We start from the raw sequence: 22,620 nt of genomic DNA on the forward strand, positions 1-22,620 counted from the left end.
TATATTACTGACCTGACCTGTAGTTGTATGTTACTGACCTGTAGTTGTATGTTACTGACCTGTAGTTGTATGTTACTGACCTGATCTGTAGTTGTATGTTACTGACCTGTAGTTGTATGTTACTGACCTGTAGTTGTATGTTACTGACCTGTATGTTACTGACCTGTAGTTGTGTGTTACTGACCTGTAGTTGTATGTTACTGACCTGACTAGTTGTATATTACTGACCTGTATGTTACTGACCTGTAGTTGTATGTTACTGACCTGACCTGTAGTTGTATGTTACTGACCGGTAGTTGTATGTTACTGATCTGTAGTTGTATGTTACTGACCTGTAGTTGTATATTACTGACCTGTAGTTCTGTTACTGACCTGTAGTTGTATGTTACTGATCTGTAGTTGTATGTTACTGACCTGTAGTTGTATGTTACTGATCTGTAGTTGTATGTTACTGACCTGTAGTTGTATATTACTGACCTGTAGTTGTATGTTACTGACCTGTAGTTGTATGTTACTGACCTGTAGTTGTATGTTACTGATCTGTAGTTGTATATTACTGAACCGTAGTTGTATGTTACTAACCTGTAGTTGTGTGTTACTGACTTGACCTGTAGTTGTATATTACTGACCTGTAGTTGTATGTTACTGACCTGTAGTTGTGTGTTACTGACCTGTAGTTGTGTGTTACTGACCTGACCTGTAGTTGTATATTACTGACTGTAGTTGTATATTACTGACCTGTAGTTGTATATTACTGATCTGTAGTTGTATGTTACTGATCTGTAGTTGTATTTTACTGACCTGTAGTTGTATATTACTGATCTGTAGTTGTATGTTACTGATCTGTAGTTGTATATTACTGACCTGTAGTTGTATGTTACTGACCTATAGTTGTATATTACTGACCTGTAGTTGTATGTTACTGACCTGTAGTTGTGTGTTACTGACCTGACCTGTAGTTGTATGTTACTGACCTGTAGTTGTATGTTACTGACCTGTAGTTGTATATTACTGACCTGTAGTTGTATGTTACTGACCTGTAGTTGTGTGTTACTGACCTGATCTGTAGTTGTATGTTACTGACCTGTAATTGTATGTTACTGATCTGTAGTTGTATGTTACTGATCTGTAGTTGTATGTTACTGATCTGTAGTTGTATATTACTGACCTGTAGTTGTATGTTACTGACCTGACCTTTAGTTGTATGTTACTGACCTGTAGTTGTATGTTACTGATCTGTAGTTGTATGTTACTGACCTGTAGTTGTATATTACTGACCTGACCTGTAGTTGTATGTTACTGACCTGTAGTTGTATGTTACTGACCTGTAGTTGTATGTTACTGACCTGATCTGTAGTTGTATGTTACTGACCTGTAGTTGTATGTTACTGACCTGTAGTTGTATGTTACTGACCTGTATGTTACTGACCTGTAGTTGTGTGTTACTGACCTGTAGTTGTATGTTACTGACCTGACTAGTTGTATATTACTGACCTGTATGTTACTGACCTGTAGTTGTATGTTACTGACCTGACCTGTAGTTGTATGTTACTGACCGGTAGTTGTATGTTACTGATCTGTAGTTGTATGTTACTGACCTGTAGTTGTATATTACTGACCTGTAGTTCTGTTACTGACCTGTAGTTGTATGTTACTGATCTGTAGTTGTATGTTACTGACCTGTAGTTGTATGTTACTGATCTGTAGTTGTATGTTACTGACCTGTAGTTGTATATTACTGACCTGTAGTTGTATGTTACTGACCTGTAGTTGTATGTTACTGACCTGTAGTTGTATGTTACTGATCTGTAGTTGTATATTACTGAACCGTAGTTGTATGTTACTAACCTGTAGTTGTGTGTTACTGACTTGACCTGTAGTTGTATATTACTGACCTGTAGTTGTATGTTACTGACCTGTAGTTGTGTGTTACTGACCTGTAGTTGTGTGTTACTGACCTGACCTGTAGTTGTATATTACTGACCTGTAGTTGTATATTACTGACCTGTAGTTGTATATTACTGATCTGTAGTTGTATGTTACTGATCTGTAGTTGTATTTTACTGACCTGTAGTTGTATATTACTGATCTGTAGTTGTATGTTACTGATCTGTAGTTGTATATTACTGACCTGTAGTTGTATGTTACTGACCTATAGTTGTATATTACTGACCTGTAGTTGTATGTTACTGACCTGTAGTTGTGTGTTACTGACCTGACCTGTAGTTGTATGTTACTGACCTGTAGTTGTATGTTACTGACCTGTAGTTGTATATTACTGACCTGTAGTTGTATGTTACTGACCTGTAGTTGTGTGTTACTGACCTGATCTGTAGTTGTATGTTACTGACCTGTAATTGTATGTTACTGATCTGTAGTTGTATGTTACTGACCTGTAGTTGTTAATTACTGACCTGTAGTTGTATGTTACTGATCTGTAGTTGTATTTTACTGACCTGTAGTTGTATATTACTGATCTGTAGTTGTGTGTTACTGACCTGTAGTTGTATGTTACTGACCTTTAGTTGTGTGTTATTGACCTGACCTGTAGTTGTATGTTACTGACCTGTAGTTGTATGTAACTGACCTGTAGTTGTATGTTACTGACCTGACCTGTAGTTGTATGTTACTGACCTGTAGTTGTATATTACTGACCTGTAGTTGTATGTTACTGACCTGTAGTTGTGTGTTACTGACCTGACCTGTAGTTGTATGTTACTGACCTGTAGTTGTATGTTACTGACCTGTAGTTGTGTGTTACTGACCTGACCTGTAGTTGTATGTTACTGACCTTTAGTTGTATGTTACTGACCTGTAGTTGTATGTTACTGACCTGTAGTTGTGTGTTACTGACCTGACCTGTAGTTGTATGTTACTGACCTGTAGTTGTATGTTACTGATTTGTAGTTGTATGTTACTGACCTGTAGTTGTATGTTACTGATCTGTAGTTGTATGTTACTAACCTGTAGTTGTGTGTTACTGACTTGACCTGTAGTTGTATATTACTGACCTGTAGTTGTGTGTTACTGACCTGTAGTTGTGTGTTACTGACCTGTAGTTGTGTGTTACTGACCTGACCTGTAGTTGTATATTACTGACCTGTAGTTGTATATTACTGACCTGTAGTTGTATATTACTAATCTGTAGTTGTATTTTACTGACCTGTAGTTGTATGTTACTGACCTGTAGTTGTATGTTAATGACCTGTAGTTGTATGTTACTGACCTGATCTGTAGTTGTATGTTACTGACCTGTAGTTGTGTGTTACTGACCTGTAGTTGTATGTTACTGACCTGTATGTTACTGACCTGACCTGTAGTTGTATATTACTGACCTGTAGTTGTGTGTTACTGACCTGTATGTTACTGACCTGACCTGTAGTTGTATATTACCGACCTGTAGTTGTGTGTTACTGACCTGTAGTTGTATGTTACTGATCTGTATGTTACTGACCTGTAGTTGTATGTTACTGACCTGTAGTTGTATGTTACTGACCTGTATGTTACTGACCTGACCTGTAGTTGTATATTACCGACCTGTAGTTGTGTGTTACTGACCTGTAGTTGTATGTTACTGATCTGTAGTTGTATGTTACTGACCTGTAGTTGTATATTACTGACCTGTAGTTCTATGTTACTAATCTGTAGTTGTATATTACTGACCTGTAGTTGTATGTTACTGACCTGTAGTTGTGCGTTACTGACCTGACCTGTAGTTGTGTGTTACTGACCTGACCTGTAGTTGTGTGTTACTGACCTGTAGTTGTATGTTACTGACCTGTAGTTGTATATTACTGACCTGACCTGTAGTTGTATGTTACTGACCTGTAGTTGTATGTTACTGACCTGTAGTTGTATGTTACTGACCTGTAGTTGTATGTTACTGATCTGTAGTTGTATGTTACTGATCTGTAGTTGTATATTACTGACCTGTAGTTGTATGTTACTGACCTGACCTTTAGTTGTATGTTACTGACCTGTAGTTGTATGTTACTGATCTGTAGTTGTATGTTACTGACCTGTAGTTGTATATTACTGACCTGACCTGTAGTTGTATGTTACTGACCTGTAGTTGTATGTTACTGACCTGATCTGTAGTTGTATGTTACTGACCTGATCTGTAGTTGTATGTTACTGACCTGTAGTTGTATGTTACTGACCTGTATGTTACTGACCTGTAGTTGTGTGTTACTGACCTGTAGTTGTATGTTACTGACCTGACCTTTAGTTGTATGTTACTGACCTGTAGTTGTATGTTACTGATCTGTAGTTGTATATTACTGACCTGTAGTTGTATATTACTGACCTGTAGTATTATGTTACTGACCTGTAGTTGTATGTTACTGATCTGTAGTTGTATGTTACTGACCTGTAGTTGTATGTTACTGACCTGATCTGTAGTTGTTTGTTACTGACCTGTAGTTGTATGTTACTAACCTGTATGTTACTGACCTGTAGTTGTATGTTACTGATCTGTATGTTACTGATCTGTAGTTGTATATTACTGACCTGTAGTTGTATGTTACTGACCTGATCTGTAGTTGTATGTTACTGACCTGACCTGTAGTTGTATATTACTGACCTGTAGTTGTATATTACTGACCTGTAGTTGTATATTACTTATCTGTAGTTGTATTTTACTGACCTGTAGTTGTATGTTACTGACCTGTAGTTGTGTGTTACTGACCTGTAGTTGTATGTTACTGACCTGTATGTTACTGACCTGACCTGTAGTTGTATATTACTGACCTGTAGTTGTGTGTTACTGACCTGTAGTTGTATGTTACTGATCTGTATATTACTGACCTGTAGTTGTATGTTACTGACCTGTAGTTGTATGTTACTGACCTGTATGTTACTGACCTGACCTGTAGTTGTATATTACCGACCTGTAGTTGTGTGTTACTGACCTGTAGTTGTATGTTACTGATCTGTAGTTGTATGTTACTGACCTGTAGTTGTATATTACTGACCTGTAGTTGTATGTTACTGACCTGTAGTTGTATGTTACTGATCTGTAGTTGTATGTTACTGACCTGTAGTTGTATATTACTGACCTGACCTGTAGTTGTATGTTACTGACCTGTAGTTGTATGTTACTGACCTGTAGTTGTATGTTACTGACCTGTAGTTGTATGTTACTGACCTGTATGTTACTGACCTGACCTGTAGTTGTATATTACCGACCTGTAGTTGTGTGTTACTGACCTGTAGTTGTATGTTACTGATCTGTAGTTGTATGTTACTGACCTGTAGTTGTATATTACTGACCTGTAGTTGTATGTTACTGACCTGTAGTTGTATGTTACTGATCTGTAGTTGTATGTTACTGACCTGTAGTTGTATATTACTGACCTGACCTGTAGTTGTATGTTACTGACCTGTAGTTGTATGTTACTGACCTGTAGTTGTATGTTACTGACCTGTAGTTGTATGTTACTGACCTGTAGTTGTATGTTACTGATCTGTAGTTGTATGTTACTGATCTGTAGTTGTATTTTACTGACCTGTAGTTGTATGTTACTGACCTGACCTGTAGTTGTATGTTACTGACCTGTAGTTGTATGTTACTGATCTGTAGTTGTATGTTACTGACCTGTAGTTGTATATTACTGACCTGACCTGTAGTTGTATGTTACTGACCTGTAGTTGTATATTACTGACCTGATCTGTAGTTGTATGTTACTGACCTGTAGTTGTATGTTACTGACCTGTAGTTGTATGTTACTGACCTGATCTGTAGTTGTATGTTACTGACCTGTAGTTGTATGTTACTGACCTGTATGTTACTGACCTGTAGTTGTGTGTTACTGACCTGTAGTTGTATGTTACTGACCTGTAGTTGTATGTTACTGACCTGACCTTTAGTTGTATGTTACTGACCTGTAGTTGTATGTTACTGATCTGTAGTTGTATATTACTGACCTATAGTTGTATATTACTGACCTGTAGTTGTATGTTACTGACCTGTAGTTGTATGTTACTGATCTGTAGTTGTATGTTACTGATCTGTAGTTGTATATTACTGACCTGTAGTTGTATGTTACTGACCTGACCTTTAGTTGTATGTTACTGACCTGTAGTTGTATGTTACTGATCTGTAGTTGTATGTTACTGACCTGTAGTTGTATATTACTGACCTGACCTGTAGTTGTATGTTACTGACCTGTAGTTGTATGTTACTGACCTGTAGTTGTATGTTACTGACCTGATCTGTAGTTGTATGTTACTGACCTGTAGTTGTATGTTACTGACCTGTAGTTGTATGTTACTGACCTGTATGTTACTGACCTGTAGTTGTGTGTTACTGACCTGTAGTTGTATGTTACTGACCTGACCTTTAGTTGTATGTTACTGACCTGTAGTTGTATGTTACTGATCTGTAGTTGTATATTACTGACCTGTAGTTGTATATTACTGACCTGTAGTATTATGTTACTGACCTGTAGTTGTATGTTACTGATCTGTAGTTGTATGTTACTGACCTGTAGTTGTATGTTACTGACCTGATCTGTAGTTGTTTGTTACTGACCTGTAGTTGTATGTTACTAACCTGTATGTTACTGACCTGTAGTTGTATGTTACTGATCTGTATGTTACTGATCTGTAGTTGTATATTACTGACCTGTAGTTGTATGTTACTGACCTGATCTGTAGTTGTATGTTACTGACCTGACCTGTAGTTGTATATTACTGACCTGTAGTTGTATATTACTGACCTGTAGTTGTATATTACTTATCTGTAGTTGTATTTTACTGACCTGTAGTTGTATGTTACTGACCTGTAGTTGTGTGTTACTGACCTGTAGTTGTATGTTACTGACCTGTATGTTACTGACCTGACCTGTAGTTGTATATTACTGACCTGTAGTTGTGTGTTACTGACCTGTAGTTGTATGTTACTGATCTGTATATTACTGACCTGTAGTTGTATGTTACTGACCTGTAGTTGTATGTTACTGACCTGTATGTTACTGACCTGACCTGTAGTTGTATATTACCGACCTGTAGTTGTGTGGTACTGACCTGTAGTTGTATGTTACTGATCTGTAGTTGTATGTTACTGACCTGTAGTTGTATATTACTGACCTGTAGTTGTATGTTACTGACCTGTAGTTGTATGTTACTGATCTGTAGTTGTATGTTACTGACCTGTAGTTGTATATTACTGACCTGACCTGTAGTTGTATGTTACTGACCTGTAGTTGTATGTTACTGACCTGTAGTTGTATGTTACTGACCTGTAGTTGTATGTTACTGACCTGTATGTTACTGACCTGACCTGTAGTTGTATATTACCGACCTGTAGTTGTGTGTTACTGACCTGTAGTTGTATGTTACTGATCTGTAGTTGTATGTTACTGACCTGTAGTTGTATATTACTGACCTGTAGTTGTATGTTACTGACCTGTAGTTGTATGTTACTGATCTGTAGTTGTATGTTACTGACCTGTAGTTGTATATTACTGACCTGACCTGTAGTTGTATGTTACTGACCTGTAGTTGTATGTTACTGACCTGTAGTTGTATGTTACTGACCTGTAGTTGTATGTTACTGACCTGTAGTTGTATGTTACTGATCTGTAGTTGTATGTTACTGATCTGTAGTTGTATTTTACTGACCTGTAGTTGTATGTTACTGACCTGACCTGTAGTTGTATGTTACTGACCTGTAGTTGTATGTTACTGATCTGTAGTTGTATGTTACTGACCTGTAGTTGTATATTACTGACCTGACCTGTAGTTGTATGTTACTGACCTGTAGTTGTATATTACTGACCTGACCTGTAGTTGTATGTTACTGACCTGTAGTTGTATGTTACTGACCTGTAGTTGTATGTTACTGACCTGATCTGTAGTTGTATGTTACTGACCTGTAGTTGTATGTTACTGACCTGTATGTTACTGACCTGTAGTTGTGTGTTACTGACCTGTAGTTGTATGTTACTGACCTGTAGTTGTATGTTACTGACCTGACCTTTAGTTGTATGTTACTGACCTGTAGTTGTATGTTACTGATCTGTAGTTGTATATTACTGACCTATAGTTGTATATTACTGACCTGTAGTTGTATGTTACTGACCTGTAGTTGTATGTTACTGACCTGTAGTTGTATGTTACTGATCTGTAGTTGTATGTTACTGACCTGTAGTTGTATATTACTGACCTGTAGTTCTATGTTACTAATCTGTAGTTGTATATTACTGACCTGTAGTTGTATGTTACTGACCTGTAGTTGTGCGTTACTGACCTGACCTGTAGTTGTGTGTTACTGACCTGACCTGTAGTTGTGTGTTACTGACCTGTAGTTGTATGTTACTGACCTGTAGTTGTATATTACTGACCTGACCTGTAGTTGTATGTTACTGACCTGTAGTTGTATGTTACTGACCTGTAGTTGTATGTTACTGATCTGTAGTTGTATGTTACTGATCTGTAGTTGTATATTACTGACCTGTAGTTGTATGTTACTGACCTGACCTTTAGTTGTATGTTACTGACCTGTAGTTGTATGTTACTGATCTGTAGTTGTATGTTACTGACCTGTAGTTGTATATTACTGACCTGACCTGTAGTTGTATGTTACTGACCTGTAGTTGTATGTTACTGACCTGTAGTTGTATGTTACTGACCTGATCTGTAGTTGTATGTTACTGACCTGTAGTTGTATGTTACTGACCTGTATGTTACTGACCTGTAGTTGTGTGTTACTGACCTGTAGTTGTATGTTACTGACCTGTAGTTGTATGTTACTGACCTGACCTTTAGTTGTATGTTACTGACCTGTAGTTGTATGTTACTGATCTGTAGTTGTATATTACTGACCTGTAGTTGTATATTACTGACCTGTAGTATTATGTTACTGACCTGTAGTTGTATGTTACTGATCTGTAGTTGTATGTTACTGACCTGTAGTTGTATGTTACTGACCTGATCTGTAGTTGTTTGTTACTGACCTGTAGTTGTATGTTACTAACCTGTATGTTACTGACCTGTAGTTGTATGTTACTGATCTGTATGTTACTGATCTGTAGTTGTATATTACTGACCTGTAGTTGTATGTTACTGACCTGATCTGTAGTTGTATGTTACTGACCTGACCTGTAGTTGTATATTACTGACCTGTAGTTGTATATTACTGACCTGTAGTTGTATATTACTGATCTGTAGTTGTATTTTACTGACCTGTAGTTGTATGTTACTGACCTGTAGTTGTGTGTTACTGACCTGTAGTTGTATGTTACTGACCTGTATGTTACTGACCTGACCTGTAGTTGTATATTACCGACCTGTAGTTGTGTGTTACTGACCTGTAGTTGTATGTTACTGATCTGTATGTTACTGACCTGACCTGTAGTTGTATATTACTGACCTGTAGTTGTGTGTTACTGACCTGTAGTTGTATGTTACTGATCTGTATATTACTGACCTGTAGTTGTATGTTACTGACCTGTAGTTGTATGTTACTGACCTGTATGTTACTGACCTGACCTGTAGTTGTATATTACCGACCTGTAGTTGTATGTTACTGACCTTTAGTTGTATGTTACTGACCTGTAGTTGTATGTTACTGACCTGTAGTTGTGTGTTACTGACCTGACCTGTAGTTGTATGTTACTGACCTTTAGTTGTATGTTACTGACCTGTAGTTGTATATTACTGACCTGTAGTTGTATATTACTGACCTGTAGTTGTATATTACTGATCTGTAGTTGTATTTTACTGACCTGTAGTTGTATGTTACTGACCTGTAGTTGTGTGTTACTGACCTGTAGTTGTATGTTACTGACCTGTATGTTACTGACCTGACCTGTAGTTGTATATTACTGACCTGTAGTTGTGTGTTACTGACCTGTAGTTGTATGTTACTGATCTGTATATTACTGACCTGTAGTTGTATGTTACTGACCTGTAGTTGTATGTTACTGACCTGTATGTTACTGACCTGACCTGTAGTTGTATATTACCGACCTGTAGTTGTATGTTACTGATCTGTAGTTGTATGTTACTGACCTGTAGTTGTATATTACTGACCTGTAGTTGTATGTTACTGATCTGTAGTTGTATGTTACTGACCTGTAGTTGTATATTACTGACCTGACCTGTAGTTGTATGTTACTGACCTGTAGTTGTATGTTACTGACCTGTAGTTGTATGTTACTGACCTGTAGTTGTATGTTACTGACCTGTATGTTACTGACCTGACCTGTAGTTGTATATTACCGACCTGTAGTTGTGTGTTACTGACCTGTAGTTGTATGTTACTGATCTGTAGTTGTATGTTACTGACCTGTAGTTGTATATTACTGACCTGTAGTTGTATGTTACTGACCTGTAGTTGTATGTTACTGATCTGTAGTTGTATGTTACTGACCTGTAGTTGTATATTACTGACCTGACCTGTAGTTGTATGTTACTGACCTGTAGTTGTATGTTACTGACCTGTAGTTGTATGTTACTGACCTGTAGTTGTATGTTACTGATCTGTAGTTGTATGTTACTGATCTGTAGTTGTATATTACTGACCTGTAGTTGTATGTTACTGACCTGACCTGTAGTTGTATGTTACTGACCTGTAGTTGTATGTTACTGATCTGTAGTTGTATGTTACTGACCTGTAGTTGTATATTACTGACCTGACCTGTAGTTGTATGTTACTGACCTGTAGTTGTATATTACTGACCTGACCTGTAGTTGTATGTTACTGACCTGTAGTTGTATGTTACTGACCTGTAGTTGTATGTTACTGACCTGATCTGTAGTTGTATGTTACTGACCTGTAGTTGTATGTTACTGACCTGTATGTTACTGACCTGTAGTTGTGTGTTACTGACCTGTAGTTGTATGTTACTGACCTGTAGTTGTATGTTACTGACCTGACCTTTAGTTGTATGTTACTGACCTGTAGTTGTATGTTACTGATCTGTAGTTGTATATTACTGACCTGTAGTTGTATATTACTGACCTGTAGTTGTATGTTACTGACCTGTAGTTGTATGTTACTGATCTGTAGTTGTATGTTACTGACCTGTAGTTGTATGTTACTGACCTGATCTGTAGTTGTATGTTACTGACCTGTATTTGTATGTTACTGACCTGTAGTTGTATGTTACTGACCTGTATGTTAATGACCTGTAGTTGTATGTTACTGACCTGTAGTTGTATGTTACTAACCTGTATGTTACTGACCTGTAGTTGTATGTTACTGATCTGTATGTTACTGATCTGTAGTTCTATATTACTGACCTGTAGTTGTATGTTACTGACCTGATCTGTAGTTGTATGTTACTGACCTGACCTGTAGTTGTATATTACTGACCTGTAGTTGTATGTTACTGACTTGTATGTTACTGGCCTGTAGTTGTGTGTTACTGACCTGTAGTTGTATGTTACTGACCTGTAGTTGTATGTTACTGATCTGTAGTTGTATATTACTGACCTGTAGTTGTATATTACTGACCTGTAGTTGTATGTTACTGACCTGTAGTTGTGCGTTACTGACCTGACCTGTAGTTGTGTGTTACTGACCTGACCTGTAGTTGTATGTTACTGACCTGTAGTTGTATATTACTGATCTGTAGTTGTGTGTTACTGACCTGTAGTTGTATGTTACTGATCTGTAGTTGTATGTTACTGATCTGTAGTTGTATGTTACTGACCTGTAGTTGTATGTTATTGACCTGTAGTTGTATGTTACTGACCTGTAGTTGTATGGTATTGACCTGTAGTTGTATATTACTGACCTGCCCTGTAGTTGTATGTTACTGATCTGTAGTTGTATGTTACTTACCTGTAGTTGTATGTTACTGACCTGTCGTTGAATGTTACTGACCTGTAGTTGTATATTACTGATCTGTAGTTGTGTGTTACTGACCTGTAGTTGTATATTACTGACCTGCCCTGTAGTTGTATGTTACTGATCTGTAGTTGTATGTTACTGACCTGTAGTTGTATGTTACTGACCTGTAGTTGTATGTTACTGACCTGTAGTTGTATGTTACTGACCTGTAGTTGTATGTTACCCATCTGTAGTTGTATGTTACTGATCTGTAGTTGTATGTTACTGATCTGTGGTTGTATATTACTGACCTGTAGTTGTATGTTACTGACCTGTAGTTGTATGTGTTTCCAGTGTGAAGCCCCTCCTACCTGAGTCGGGGATAGAGGCGGACATCGAGGTCAAGAGCATCCTCTCTTCAGACTCTGATACCTTCTACCAGCTGTAAAGCCAGCCCATCACTCTGAGGTGAATACACACACACACACACACGCACACGCACACACACACTGTTCTAGGTGAGACCAGACACCACATTCATCTCTGTCCTTTCTCTCGTTTCTTTCCCCTCTGTCCAATTTGTAGAACTGTAGCGTGTCTGTGCATGCCTTGCTGGGCGAGAGGCTGAACTGTCTGTCTCTGTCTGTCTGTCTCTCCCCCCTCTCTCTGTCTGTCTGTCACTCTCTGTCTGTCTCTCCCCCCCTCTCTCTCTCTGTCTGTCTGTCCCTCACTCTCCCCCCTCTCTCTCTATATGTCTGTCTGTCTCTCACTGTCTCCCCCCCTCTCTCTCCCCCCTCTCGCTCTCTGTCTGTCTGTCTCTCGCTGTTTGTCTGTCTGTCTGTCTCTCCCCCCTCTCTCTCTCTGTCTGTCTGTCTCTCGCTGTATGTCTCTCACTGTCTCCCCCCCTCTCTCTCCCCCCTCTCGCTCTCTGTCTGTCTGTCTGTCTTTCGCTGTTTGTCTGTCTGTCTCTCCCCCCTCTCTCTCTATATGTCTGTCTGTCTCTCACTGTCTCCCCCCCTCTCTCTCCCCCCTCTCGCTCTCTGTCTGTCTGTCTCTCGCTGTTTGTCTGTCTGTCTGTCTCTCCCCCCTCTCTCTCTCTGTCTGTCTGTCTCTCGCTGTATGTCTCTCACTGTCTCCCCCCCTCTCTCTCCCCCCTCTCGCTCTCTGTCTGTCTGTCTGTCTTTCGCTGTTTGTCTGTCTGTCTCTCCCCCCTCTCTCTCTCTGTCTGTCTGTCTCTCGCTGTATGTCTCTCATTGTCTCCCTCCCTCTCTCGCTCTCTGTCTGTCTGTCTGTCTGTCTGTCTGTCTGTCTCTTGCTGTCTGTCTCTTTCTCTCTCTCTTTCTCTCTGTGTTTGTGTGCATGTATGTGTGTGAAGCTGGGCATCAGGTTACTGCTGTGATTTCCAGTCTCAGTCAGTACCCTGGGAGTTTCCACAGTGTATTCACCAGTGACTCAGCATGAACGTGTGTATAGTATTAGTATCACGAACAGTATATAACCAAATATGAGATATCTTCACTTCCACTGGGGAGAGGTTGTGTTCGTTTGTTGAAGGTTACGGTAGTATCTTACTTTCACAACTTTAGATAGTAATGTTGATCTTTAACTTAGACTCACACAAAACCTTTAGATGGTCATGGTATTTCAAGCGTGATCATGTTGTGGGAAATTCTGACTGGGAAATCCCTCCCTGTTGGGTAACGCGAATTTGTAATTCTGATCCCCTTGTCTCCTCTATCCAGGGGCTTCCCAGTGAGTGACTGGGCAGCATTTGGTACCGCCCTTAGGAAGATGATGTTTACTGGGGGGACGGGGGACACGGGGGACAGGGGGGGGGGGTTAGGATGTAGGGGAGACATATCCCCCTGTTGTTTGGTTTAGTTCAGAGCCGTCCCAGTGCTTTAAAGACTCACACAACCTTACATAGTAAATGTTTCCGCAAGGCCAAGCAGGATCTTGTGGGAATTTCTGACTGTTTAGTGGAGGAATGGGCAACTCCCCTTTTTGTAGTCCCTTGGATAAAATAAATAAATAATAATAATAATAATAATTAATATATATATTATTCGTAAAGTTTTCAGACCTCTTGACTGTTTCCACATTTTGTTACGTCACAGCCTTGTTCTAAAATGGATGAAATACTTTTATTTCCTCATCAATCTACACATAATACCCCACAATTGAAAGCGAAAACAGGTTTTCGAGAAATTGAGCTCCGGTGCATCCTGTTTCCATTGATCGTTCTTGATATGTTTCTACAACTTGATTTGGAGTCCACCTGTGGTAAATTCAACTGATTGGACGTGATTTGGAAAGGCACACACACCTGTCTATATAAGGTCTCACAGTTGACAGTGCATGTCAGAACAAAAACCAAGCCATGAGGTCGAAGGAATTGTCCGTTGAGCTCCGAGACAGGATTGTGTCGAGGCAAAATTCTGCATCATTGAAGATCCCCATGAACACAGTGGCCTCCATCATTCTTAAATGGAAGAAGTTTGAAATTACCAAGACTCTTCCTAGAGCTGGTCACCCGGCCAAACTGGGCCATCGGGGGAGAAGGGCCTTGGTCGGGGAGGTGACTAGTTTGATTAGCTTGCTAACTGATTATCATTCACACAACAGTTGCTATTTTCAGTAGCTAGTTAAACATGACAAACTGACAACGATTAGTATCGTATCATGCATGGTTTAGCACATTCACAATCAATATTAACAGCAGAATGCAACTGGCTAGCTAGCTGGCTATAACATTAACTGCATGCTACTGACTAGCTAGCTGGCTATAACATTAACTGCATGCTACTGACTAGCTAGCTAGCTATAACATTAACTGCATGCTACTGACTAGCTAGCTAGCTATAACATTAACTGCATGCTACTGATTAGCTAGCTAGCTATAACATTAACTGCATGCTACTGACTAGCTAGCCGGCTATAACATGAACTGCATGCTACTGACTAGCTAGCTGGCTATAACATGAATTGTATGCTACTGAGTAGCTAGCTGGCTATAACATTAACTGTATGCTACTGACTAGCTAGCTGGCTATAACATTAACGGCATGCTACTGACTAGCTAGCTGGCTATAACATTAACTGCATGCTACTGACTAGCTAGCTAGCTATAACATTAACTGCATGCTACTGACTAGCTAGCTAGCTATAACATTAACTGCATGCTACTGACTAGCTAAATCAAATCAAATTTTATTTGTCACATACACATGGTTAGCAGTCTCTAGCTAGCCAGCTAGCTGGCTATAACATGAACTGCATGCTACTGACTAGCTAGCTGGCTATAACATGAACTGTATGCTACTGACTAGCTAGCTGGCTATAACATTAACTGTATGCCACTGACTAGCTAGCTGGCTATAACATTAACTGCATGCTACTGACTAGCTAGCTGGCTATAACATTAACTGCATGCTACTGACTAGCTAGCTGCCTATAACATTAACTGTATGCTACTGAATAGCTAGCTGGCTATAACATTAACTGTATGCTACTGACTAGCTAGCTGGCTATAACATTAACTGCATGCTACTGACTAGCTAGCTAGCTATAACATTAACTGTATGCTACCGACTAGCTAGCTGGCTATAACATTAACTGCATGCTACTGACTAGCTAGCTGGCTATAACATTAACTGTATGCTACTGACTAGCTAGCTGCCTATAACATTAACTGTATGCTACTGACTAGCTAGCTGCCTATAACATTAACTGCATGCTACTGACTAGCTAGCTGGTTACACTGTTATTGCGGCAGGGTAGCCTAGTGGTTAGAGCGTTGGACAAATTAACCAAAAGTTTGCTAGATCGAATCCCCCGAGGCTGACAAGGAAAAAAAAACTGTTGTTCTGCCTCTGAACAAGGCACTTAACCCACTGTTCCTAGGCCGTCATTGTAAATAAGAAATTGTTCTTAACTGACTTATTAAGATAATATATATTTTTTAAACAATTGAAAGCTGTAGCTACTCTTTCCATGACGAACATATGAGTTATGGATCTTTCAAATGTCTGCGTTAAGCAGAGAGCCGGATGTGCTATTGGACAGAGAAGCCTTGAGTGACAGAACGGACTTTCTCGTGAATGTCCCAGCCCCCCTTATTATCTCAACCAATCATGGCTAGCCGACATTCTGTATATTCTCTTGTGTCTAAACAGCTTTGTGATTTTCACGTTTGATTGTATATTTACAGATGACATACAGGTTTGTTATTAAGGCACATGAAAGTCCACATGCTCAAAAAGGCGTTTCTGCAAAGAAATACATTTAGATGACGAAAAAAAAAAGTTGGAAAATTTGTCTTAGGCCCAGCTTCAAGAATCGGGGCACAAATGTGTATAATTGCAGGAAACGTGCTTTAAAACTGCAACATGTTATCTATGACCCATGGCAAAATGTGTAGATTACGGTACCAAATTAACAAAAATTCTCTCTGCTACCAAGAGGGGGAACCGCTTAAAATGTTTTGCTGACGAGGTGGCTAGTTCCGGTTCTGACTGCATTTGTGGGTATGGATGTGGGTTACACAGAATCACGGGCTACTGATGAGTTCAGAACCATGTGTTACTGATGACTTCAGAACCATGTGTTACTGATGAGTTCAGAACCATGTGTTACTGATGACTTCAGAACCATGTGTTACTGATGAGTTCAGAACCACGGGCCACTGATGAGTTCAGAACCACGGGCCACTGATGAGTTCAGAACCACGTGCCACTGATGAGTTCAGAACCACGCGCCACTGATGAGTTCAGAACCACGGGCCACTGATGAGTTCAGAACCACGGGCCACTGATGAGTTCAAAACCACGGGTTACTGATGAGTTCAGAACCACGGGTTACTGTTGACTTCAAAACCACGGGCCACTGATGAGTTCAGAACCACGGGCCACTGATGAGTTCAAAACCACGGGTTACTGATGAGTTCAGAACCACGGGTTACTGATGAGTTCAGAACCACGGGCCACTGATGAGTTCAGAACCACGGGCCACTGATGAGTTTATATTCTGCCATCTCCTTGTCTCGGTCCAGGGGCTTCCCAGTGACTGAATCAATCAAGGATCCACTTTGAGAAAGATGGTGTTTACAGAAGAGGGTTAGGGTGTAAGGTAGACAAATCCCCTGTGTGTTTAGTGTGTTGTATTTCTTTAGTTCAGATCCAGGTGCTTCCCAGTGAGTGAGTCATGAGCTGTTATTTCTCTCAATGGAAATGTAACCACAGAGTCTTGTGAAACAGTCTTCTGTACTTTCAGTCGTCTCTGTCTTGTGTAAACGGACTTCTTCTATAATGTATCTGTTCTAATGTAACAAGAAATTCTGAACTGTGACCTCAACTTTGCTACATATTGTTGTAACTACATAATATCATCACTTCCATTTATCGCTGAGGTCTGCCTCTTTATCAAGGAGACTGACTGACAGGTCTTGTTTTTTTTAATGAACTTGTATTTATTCAGGGGAACCCAATTGAGACCACTGCCCTAATTTACAATGGTGCCCTGAGAACAGAACAAATGACATCAATAAAACAAAAAGATACCAACTACACGACAGCTATAAATACATTCCAAACTACACGACAGCTATAAATACATTCCAAACTACACGACAGCTATAAATACATTCCAAACTACACGACAGCTATAAATACATTCCAAACTACACGACAGCTATAAATACATTCCAAACTACACGACAGCTATAAATACATTCCAAACTACACGACAGCTATAAATACATTCCAAACTACACGACAGCTATAAATACATTCCAAACTACACGACAGCTATAAATCAGTCCAAACTACACAACAACTATACATACACCACAAACTACACGACAGCTATAAATACATTCCAAACTACACGACAGCTATAAATACATTACAAACTACACAACAACTATAAATACATTACAAACTACACAACAGCTATAAATACATTCCAAACTACACGACAGCTATAAATACATTACAAACTACACGACAGCTATAAATACATTACAAACTACACGACAGCTATAAATACATTACAAACTACACGATAGCTATAAATACATTACCAACTACACGACAGCTATAAATACATTACAAACTACACGACAGCTATAAATACATTACAAACTACACAACAACTATAAATACATTACAAACTACACAACAACTATAAATACATTACAAACTACACGACAGCTATAAATACATTACAAACTACACGACAGCTATAAATACATTACAAACTACACGACAACTATAAATACATTACAAACTACACAACAACTATAAATACATTACAAACTACACGACAGCTATAAATACATTACAAACTACACGACAGCTATAAATACATTACAAACTACACGACAGCTATAAATCAGTCCAAACTACACGACAGCTATAAATACATTACAAACTACACAACAGCTATAAATACATTACAAACTACACAACAACTATAAATACATTACAAACTACACAACAACTATAAATACACCACAAACTACACGACAGCTATACATACAGTACTTTCTGAATTGATTCAGATCCTTTGACTCTTTATCCCTTTACACTTGTAAGATAGTAGTTTTGGAATTGTTAGGTTAGATTACTCGTTGGTTATTACTGCATTGTCGGAACTAGAAGCACAATCATTTCGCTACACTCGCATTAACATCTGCTAACCATGTGTATGTCAAATCAAATCAAATCAAATGTATTTATATAGCCCTTCGTACATCAGCTGATATCTCAAAGTGCTGTACAGAAACCCAGCCTAAAACCCCAAACAGCAAGCAATGCAGGTGTAGAAGCACGGTGGCTAGGAAAAACTCCCTAGAAAGGCCAAAACCTAGTAAGAAACCTAGAGAGGGACCAGGCTATGTGGGGTGGCCAGTCCTCTTCTGGCTGTGCCGGGTGGCGATAATAACAAAACATGGTCAAGATGTTCAAATGTTCATAAATGACCAGCATGGTCGAATAATAATAAGGCAGAACAGTTGAAACTGGAGCAGATGACCAATAACATCTGCTAACCAGGTGTATGTGCCCATTAACATCTGCTAACCATGTGTATGTGCCCATTAACATCTGCTAACCATGTGTATGTGCCCATTAACATCTGCTAACCATGTGTATGTGACCATTAACATCTGCTAACCATGTGTATGTGACCATTAACATCTGCTAACCATGTGTATGTGACCATTAACATCTGCTAACCATGTGTATGTGACCATTAACATCTGCTAACCATGTGTACGTGACAAATACATTTGTTTTGACTTTTTCCACATTGTGTTATGTTGCAGCCTTATTCTAAAATGTATTACATTGTTTTTTGCCCCTCGTCCATCTATACACAATATCCCATAATGACAAAACAAAAACAGGTTTTTAGACATTTTCGCAAATTTATTCAAAATAAATTATTCAGACCCTTTATTCAGTAGTTTGTTGAAGCACCTTTGGCAGCGATTACAGCCTCGAGTCTTCTTGGGTATGTTGCTAGAAGCTTGGCACACCTGAATTTGGGGAGTTTCTCCCATTCTTCTCTGCAGATCCTCTCAAGCTCTGTCAGGTTGGATGGGGAGCGTCGCTGCACAGCTATTTTCAGTTCTTTCCAGAGATGTTAGATCGGGTTCAAGTCCGGGCTCTGGCTGGACCACTCAAGGACATTCAGAGACTTTTTCCCAAAGCCTGCGTTGTCTTGGCTGTGTGCTTATGGTCATTGTCTCATTGGAAGGTGAACCTTCACCCCAGTCTGAGGTCCTGAGCACTCTGGAGCAGGTTTTCATAAAAGATATCTCTGTACTTTGCTTCGTTCATCTTTCCCTCGATCCTGACTAGTCTCCCAGTCGCTGACGCTGAAAAACATCTCCACAGCATGATGCTGCCACCACCATGCTTCACCGTATGGACGGTGCCAGGTTTCCTCCAGATGTGACGCTTGGCATTCAGGCCAAAGAGTTCAATCTTGGTTTACTTCAGACCAGATAATCTTGTTTCTTGCTGTCGTGCCTTTTTACAGAGGAGTGGCTTCCATCTGGTCACTCTACCATAAAGGCCTGATTGGTGGAGTGCTGCAGAGATGGTTGTTCTTCTGTAAGGTTCTCCCATCTCCACAGAGGATCTCTGGAGCTCTGTCAGAGTGACCATCGGGTTCTTGGTCACCTCCATGACCAAGGCCCTTATCCCTCAATTGCTCAGTTTGGCCGGGCGGCCAGATCTAGGAAGAGTCTTGGTGGTTCCAAACTTCTTCCTTTTAAGAATGATGGAGGCGACTGTGTTCTTGGGGACTTTCAATTGAATTTAGGTGGACTCAAAGTTGTCAAAACATCTCAAGGATGATCAATGGAAACAGGATGCACCTGAGCTTAATTTCGAGTCTCATAGCAAAGGGTCTGAATACTTTTTTAAGTAAGGTATTTCTGTTTTTTTTATTTTTTTTAAAATAAGCAAACATTTCTAAAAACCTGTTTTTGCTTTATCATTATAATGTATTGTGATGTCATTATGGGGTATTGTGATGTCATTATGGGGTATTGTGATGTCATTATGGGGTATTGTGTTTAGATTGATCAGGAAAACATTTTATTTAATCCATTTTATGATAAGGCTGTAACTTAACAAAATGTGGAGAAAGGGAAGGGGTCTGAATACTTTCCGAATGCACTGTATATGGTTTTAAACTGACCTGACTCCGTCCTTCATGGTCTGCCCCTGTAGCCTGTTTTAACATGTGTGTTTTTTAAGCTGACCTGACTCTGTCCCCCTTCTCTCCGCCTGCAGCCTGTCTTCACCCCCCACTGATACGGCGTGTCCTTCCACCAGCTCAGTGATGACGTCTCGGGTGTTGATGAGGCAGGAGCTGATGCGCCAGCAGGCCAGGGACCAGGAGAGGAGAGAGGCCCAGCAGCAGGTCTCCTCGGCCCAGTTACACACCACCGACTCCTCCCCAGCCATCTCCATGGCCCCAGAGCATACTGAAGCCCGACCACCCCCTGCCCAGGTTCCTGTGGAGGTCCTCAAGGTAAGGTCATATGACCACCCCCGGTTCAGGTTCCTGTGGAGGTCCTCAAGGTAAGGTCATATGACCACCCCCTGCCCAGGTTCCTGTGGAGGTCCTCAAGGTAAGGTCATATGACCACCCCCTGCCCAGGTTCCTGTGGAGGTCCTCAAGGTAAGGTCATATGACCACCCCCTGTTCAGGTTCCTGTGGAGGTCCTCAAGGTAAGGTCATATGACCACCCCCTGTTCAGGTTCCTGTGGAGGTCCTCGAGGTAAGGTCATGACTTTCCTGAAACTCTCGGAGGGCTGTTGGGTTTGCAATTCACTAGAAACGCCTGGTTTGTTTGTGTGTCAAAGAAATGACAGTTGGAGAGTTCCAGAATTGCGGACATGATAATGATAAGATACTATAGTGCAGGAGTCCTGCAGTCCCCCAAACACATAGACCATCAGCAACATGGGTATGAATCACAACCCTTTCACCCTGTTTCCCTACATCTACTGTCAATACATCATCTGGAGGGCTTGAGGAGGGCTGGTCTTGAGGAGGGCTGGTCTTGAGGAGGGCTGGACTTGAGGAGGGCTGGGTTGGTTTTGGGCAGGACTGGGTTGGTTTTGGAGAGGACTGGGTTGGGTTTTGGAGAGGACTGGGTTGGGTTTGGGGAGGACTGGGTTTGGGGAGGACTGAGTTTGGGGAGGACTGGGTTTGGGGAGGACTGGGTTTGGGGAGGACTGGGTTTGGGGAGGACTGGGTTTGGGGAGGACTGAGTTTGGGGAGGACTGAGTTTGGGGAGGACTGGGTTTGGGGAGGACTGGGTTTGGGGGGACTGGGTTTGCTTTTGACCACAAACGTTTTAAATCGAAGTGGGAGATGTTGCAGATACTGTATTACATTGTCTCTCTAACTAACGCCAGTGTCTCTCTCTCACTCTCTCTCCAATAGGTTCAGACCTACCTGGAGAACCCCACTAAGTACCACCTCCAGGCCTCCCAGAGACAGCAGGTTAAACACTACCTCTCCTCCACCGTGGGGAACAAACTGGCCAATCAGACGCTGGGCGCCTCCCCCTCACCTCACTCCGGATCCGCCCCCGAGCTCCAGCCTGCAGCCAGCAGCTCTCCTAGCAGCCCATTGGCTGTGCTCAGCCTGAGCTCCAACAAAGAGGAGGTACGGGCCAGATCTCTTATGAATATTACTAACAATAATAGATTAAACTAATTTTGGTCGAGGAATTCGTGAAATAGGTTGTATGGAGTGTAATGCAATACAATGTCATATTATGAATCTACAATGTATGTTCGTAACCCTAGGCAACATGGCCCTGGAGGCTCATGTTGGTATCTACACGACTCCAACAATTATCCATTTTCAACTCAATATGTGTATTCCCCATTTATTTTATTTTTTTAATAACATAAATGTACTGTAATTAAAACTGCTAAATGTTCTCTCTGCCTCATGACACAATGTGTAGATTTGCAGGATATTAGATTTAAAGCTGCAACAACAACAACATCTCTCTGCCCCATTGACAAAATGTGTAGAAATGTGCTCCATTTTCTCTTCGATACCAAGAAGCTTTAAAATGCTCCTTCCCAGGGCCTGAGACTCTGTTTGTCCGTCCACGCACTGTCAAAGTCCTAGTAAAAGTCCTTGTATTTTTGATTTGATTTTATTCCAGTTGTGTTCCTATTATGAGGGGTGGGAGGGGGGGGGGGGGGGGGGTCCCTGATGAATTTTGCTATCGCATAAAGTGGTCCCTGGCCCCAAAACGTTTGAGAACCCCTGTTCTATTCTACATGAGAGAACCCCTGTTC

At 40.4% G+C, this 22,620-nt stretch overlaps 1 protein-coding gene and 1 long non-coding RNA gene across 10 annotated transcripts in view; both read left to right on the forward strand.

Moving 5' to 3' along the window:
- The window catches only part of LOC149981353 (uncharacterized), a 437,375-nt gene that overhangs the window by 387,840 nt on the left and 26,915 nt on the right, over positions 1-22,620 (forward strand). The gene's annotated exons all lie outside the window — the stretch shown is intronic.
- The window catches only part of LOC110531290 (transcription factor E3), a 56,734-nt gene that overhangs the window by 9,139 nt on the left and 24,975 nt on the right, over positions 1-22,620 (forward strand). For 8 of the 9 annotated variants that reach the window (XM_090185554.1, XM_090185558.1, XM_090185556.1 and 5 more), the window contains 3 exons: positions 12,134-12,247; positions 20,584-20,824; positions 21,746-21,970. In XM_090185554.1, the coding sequence (XP_090041680.1) occupies positions 20,633-20,824; positions 21,746-21,970 (417 nt within the window). In that variant the 5' untranslated portion in view covers positions 12,134-12,247; positions 20,584-20,632. Of the gene's footprint in view, positions 1-12,133; positions 12,248-20,583; positions 20,825-21,745; positions 21,971-22,620 lie in introns of those variants that run through there. The other variant, XM_090185569.1, reaches the window with a different exon arrangement.

The sequence above is a fragment of the Oncorhynchus mykiss genome, chromosome 9 (assembly GCF_057628025.1).
Source record: "Oncorhynchus mykiss isolate SJ-2025 chromosome 9, ASM5762802v1, whole genome shotgun sequence".
In the NCBI taxonomy this organism is placed as follows: Eukaryota; Metazoa; Chordata; class Actinopteri; order Salmoniformes; family Salmonidae; genus Oncorhynchus; species Oncorhynchus mykiss.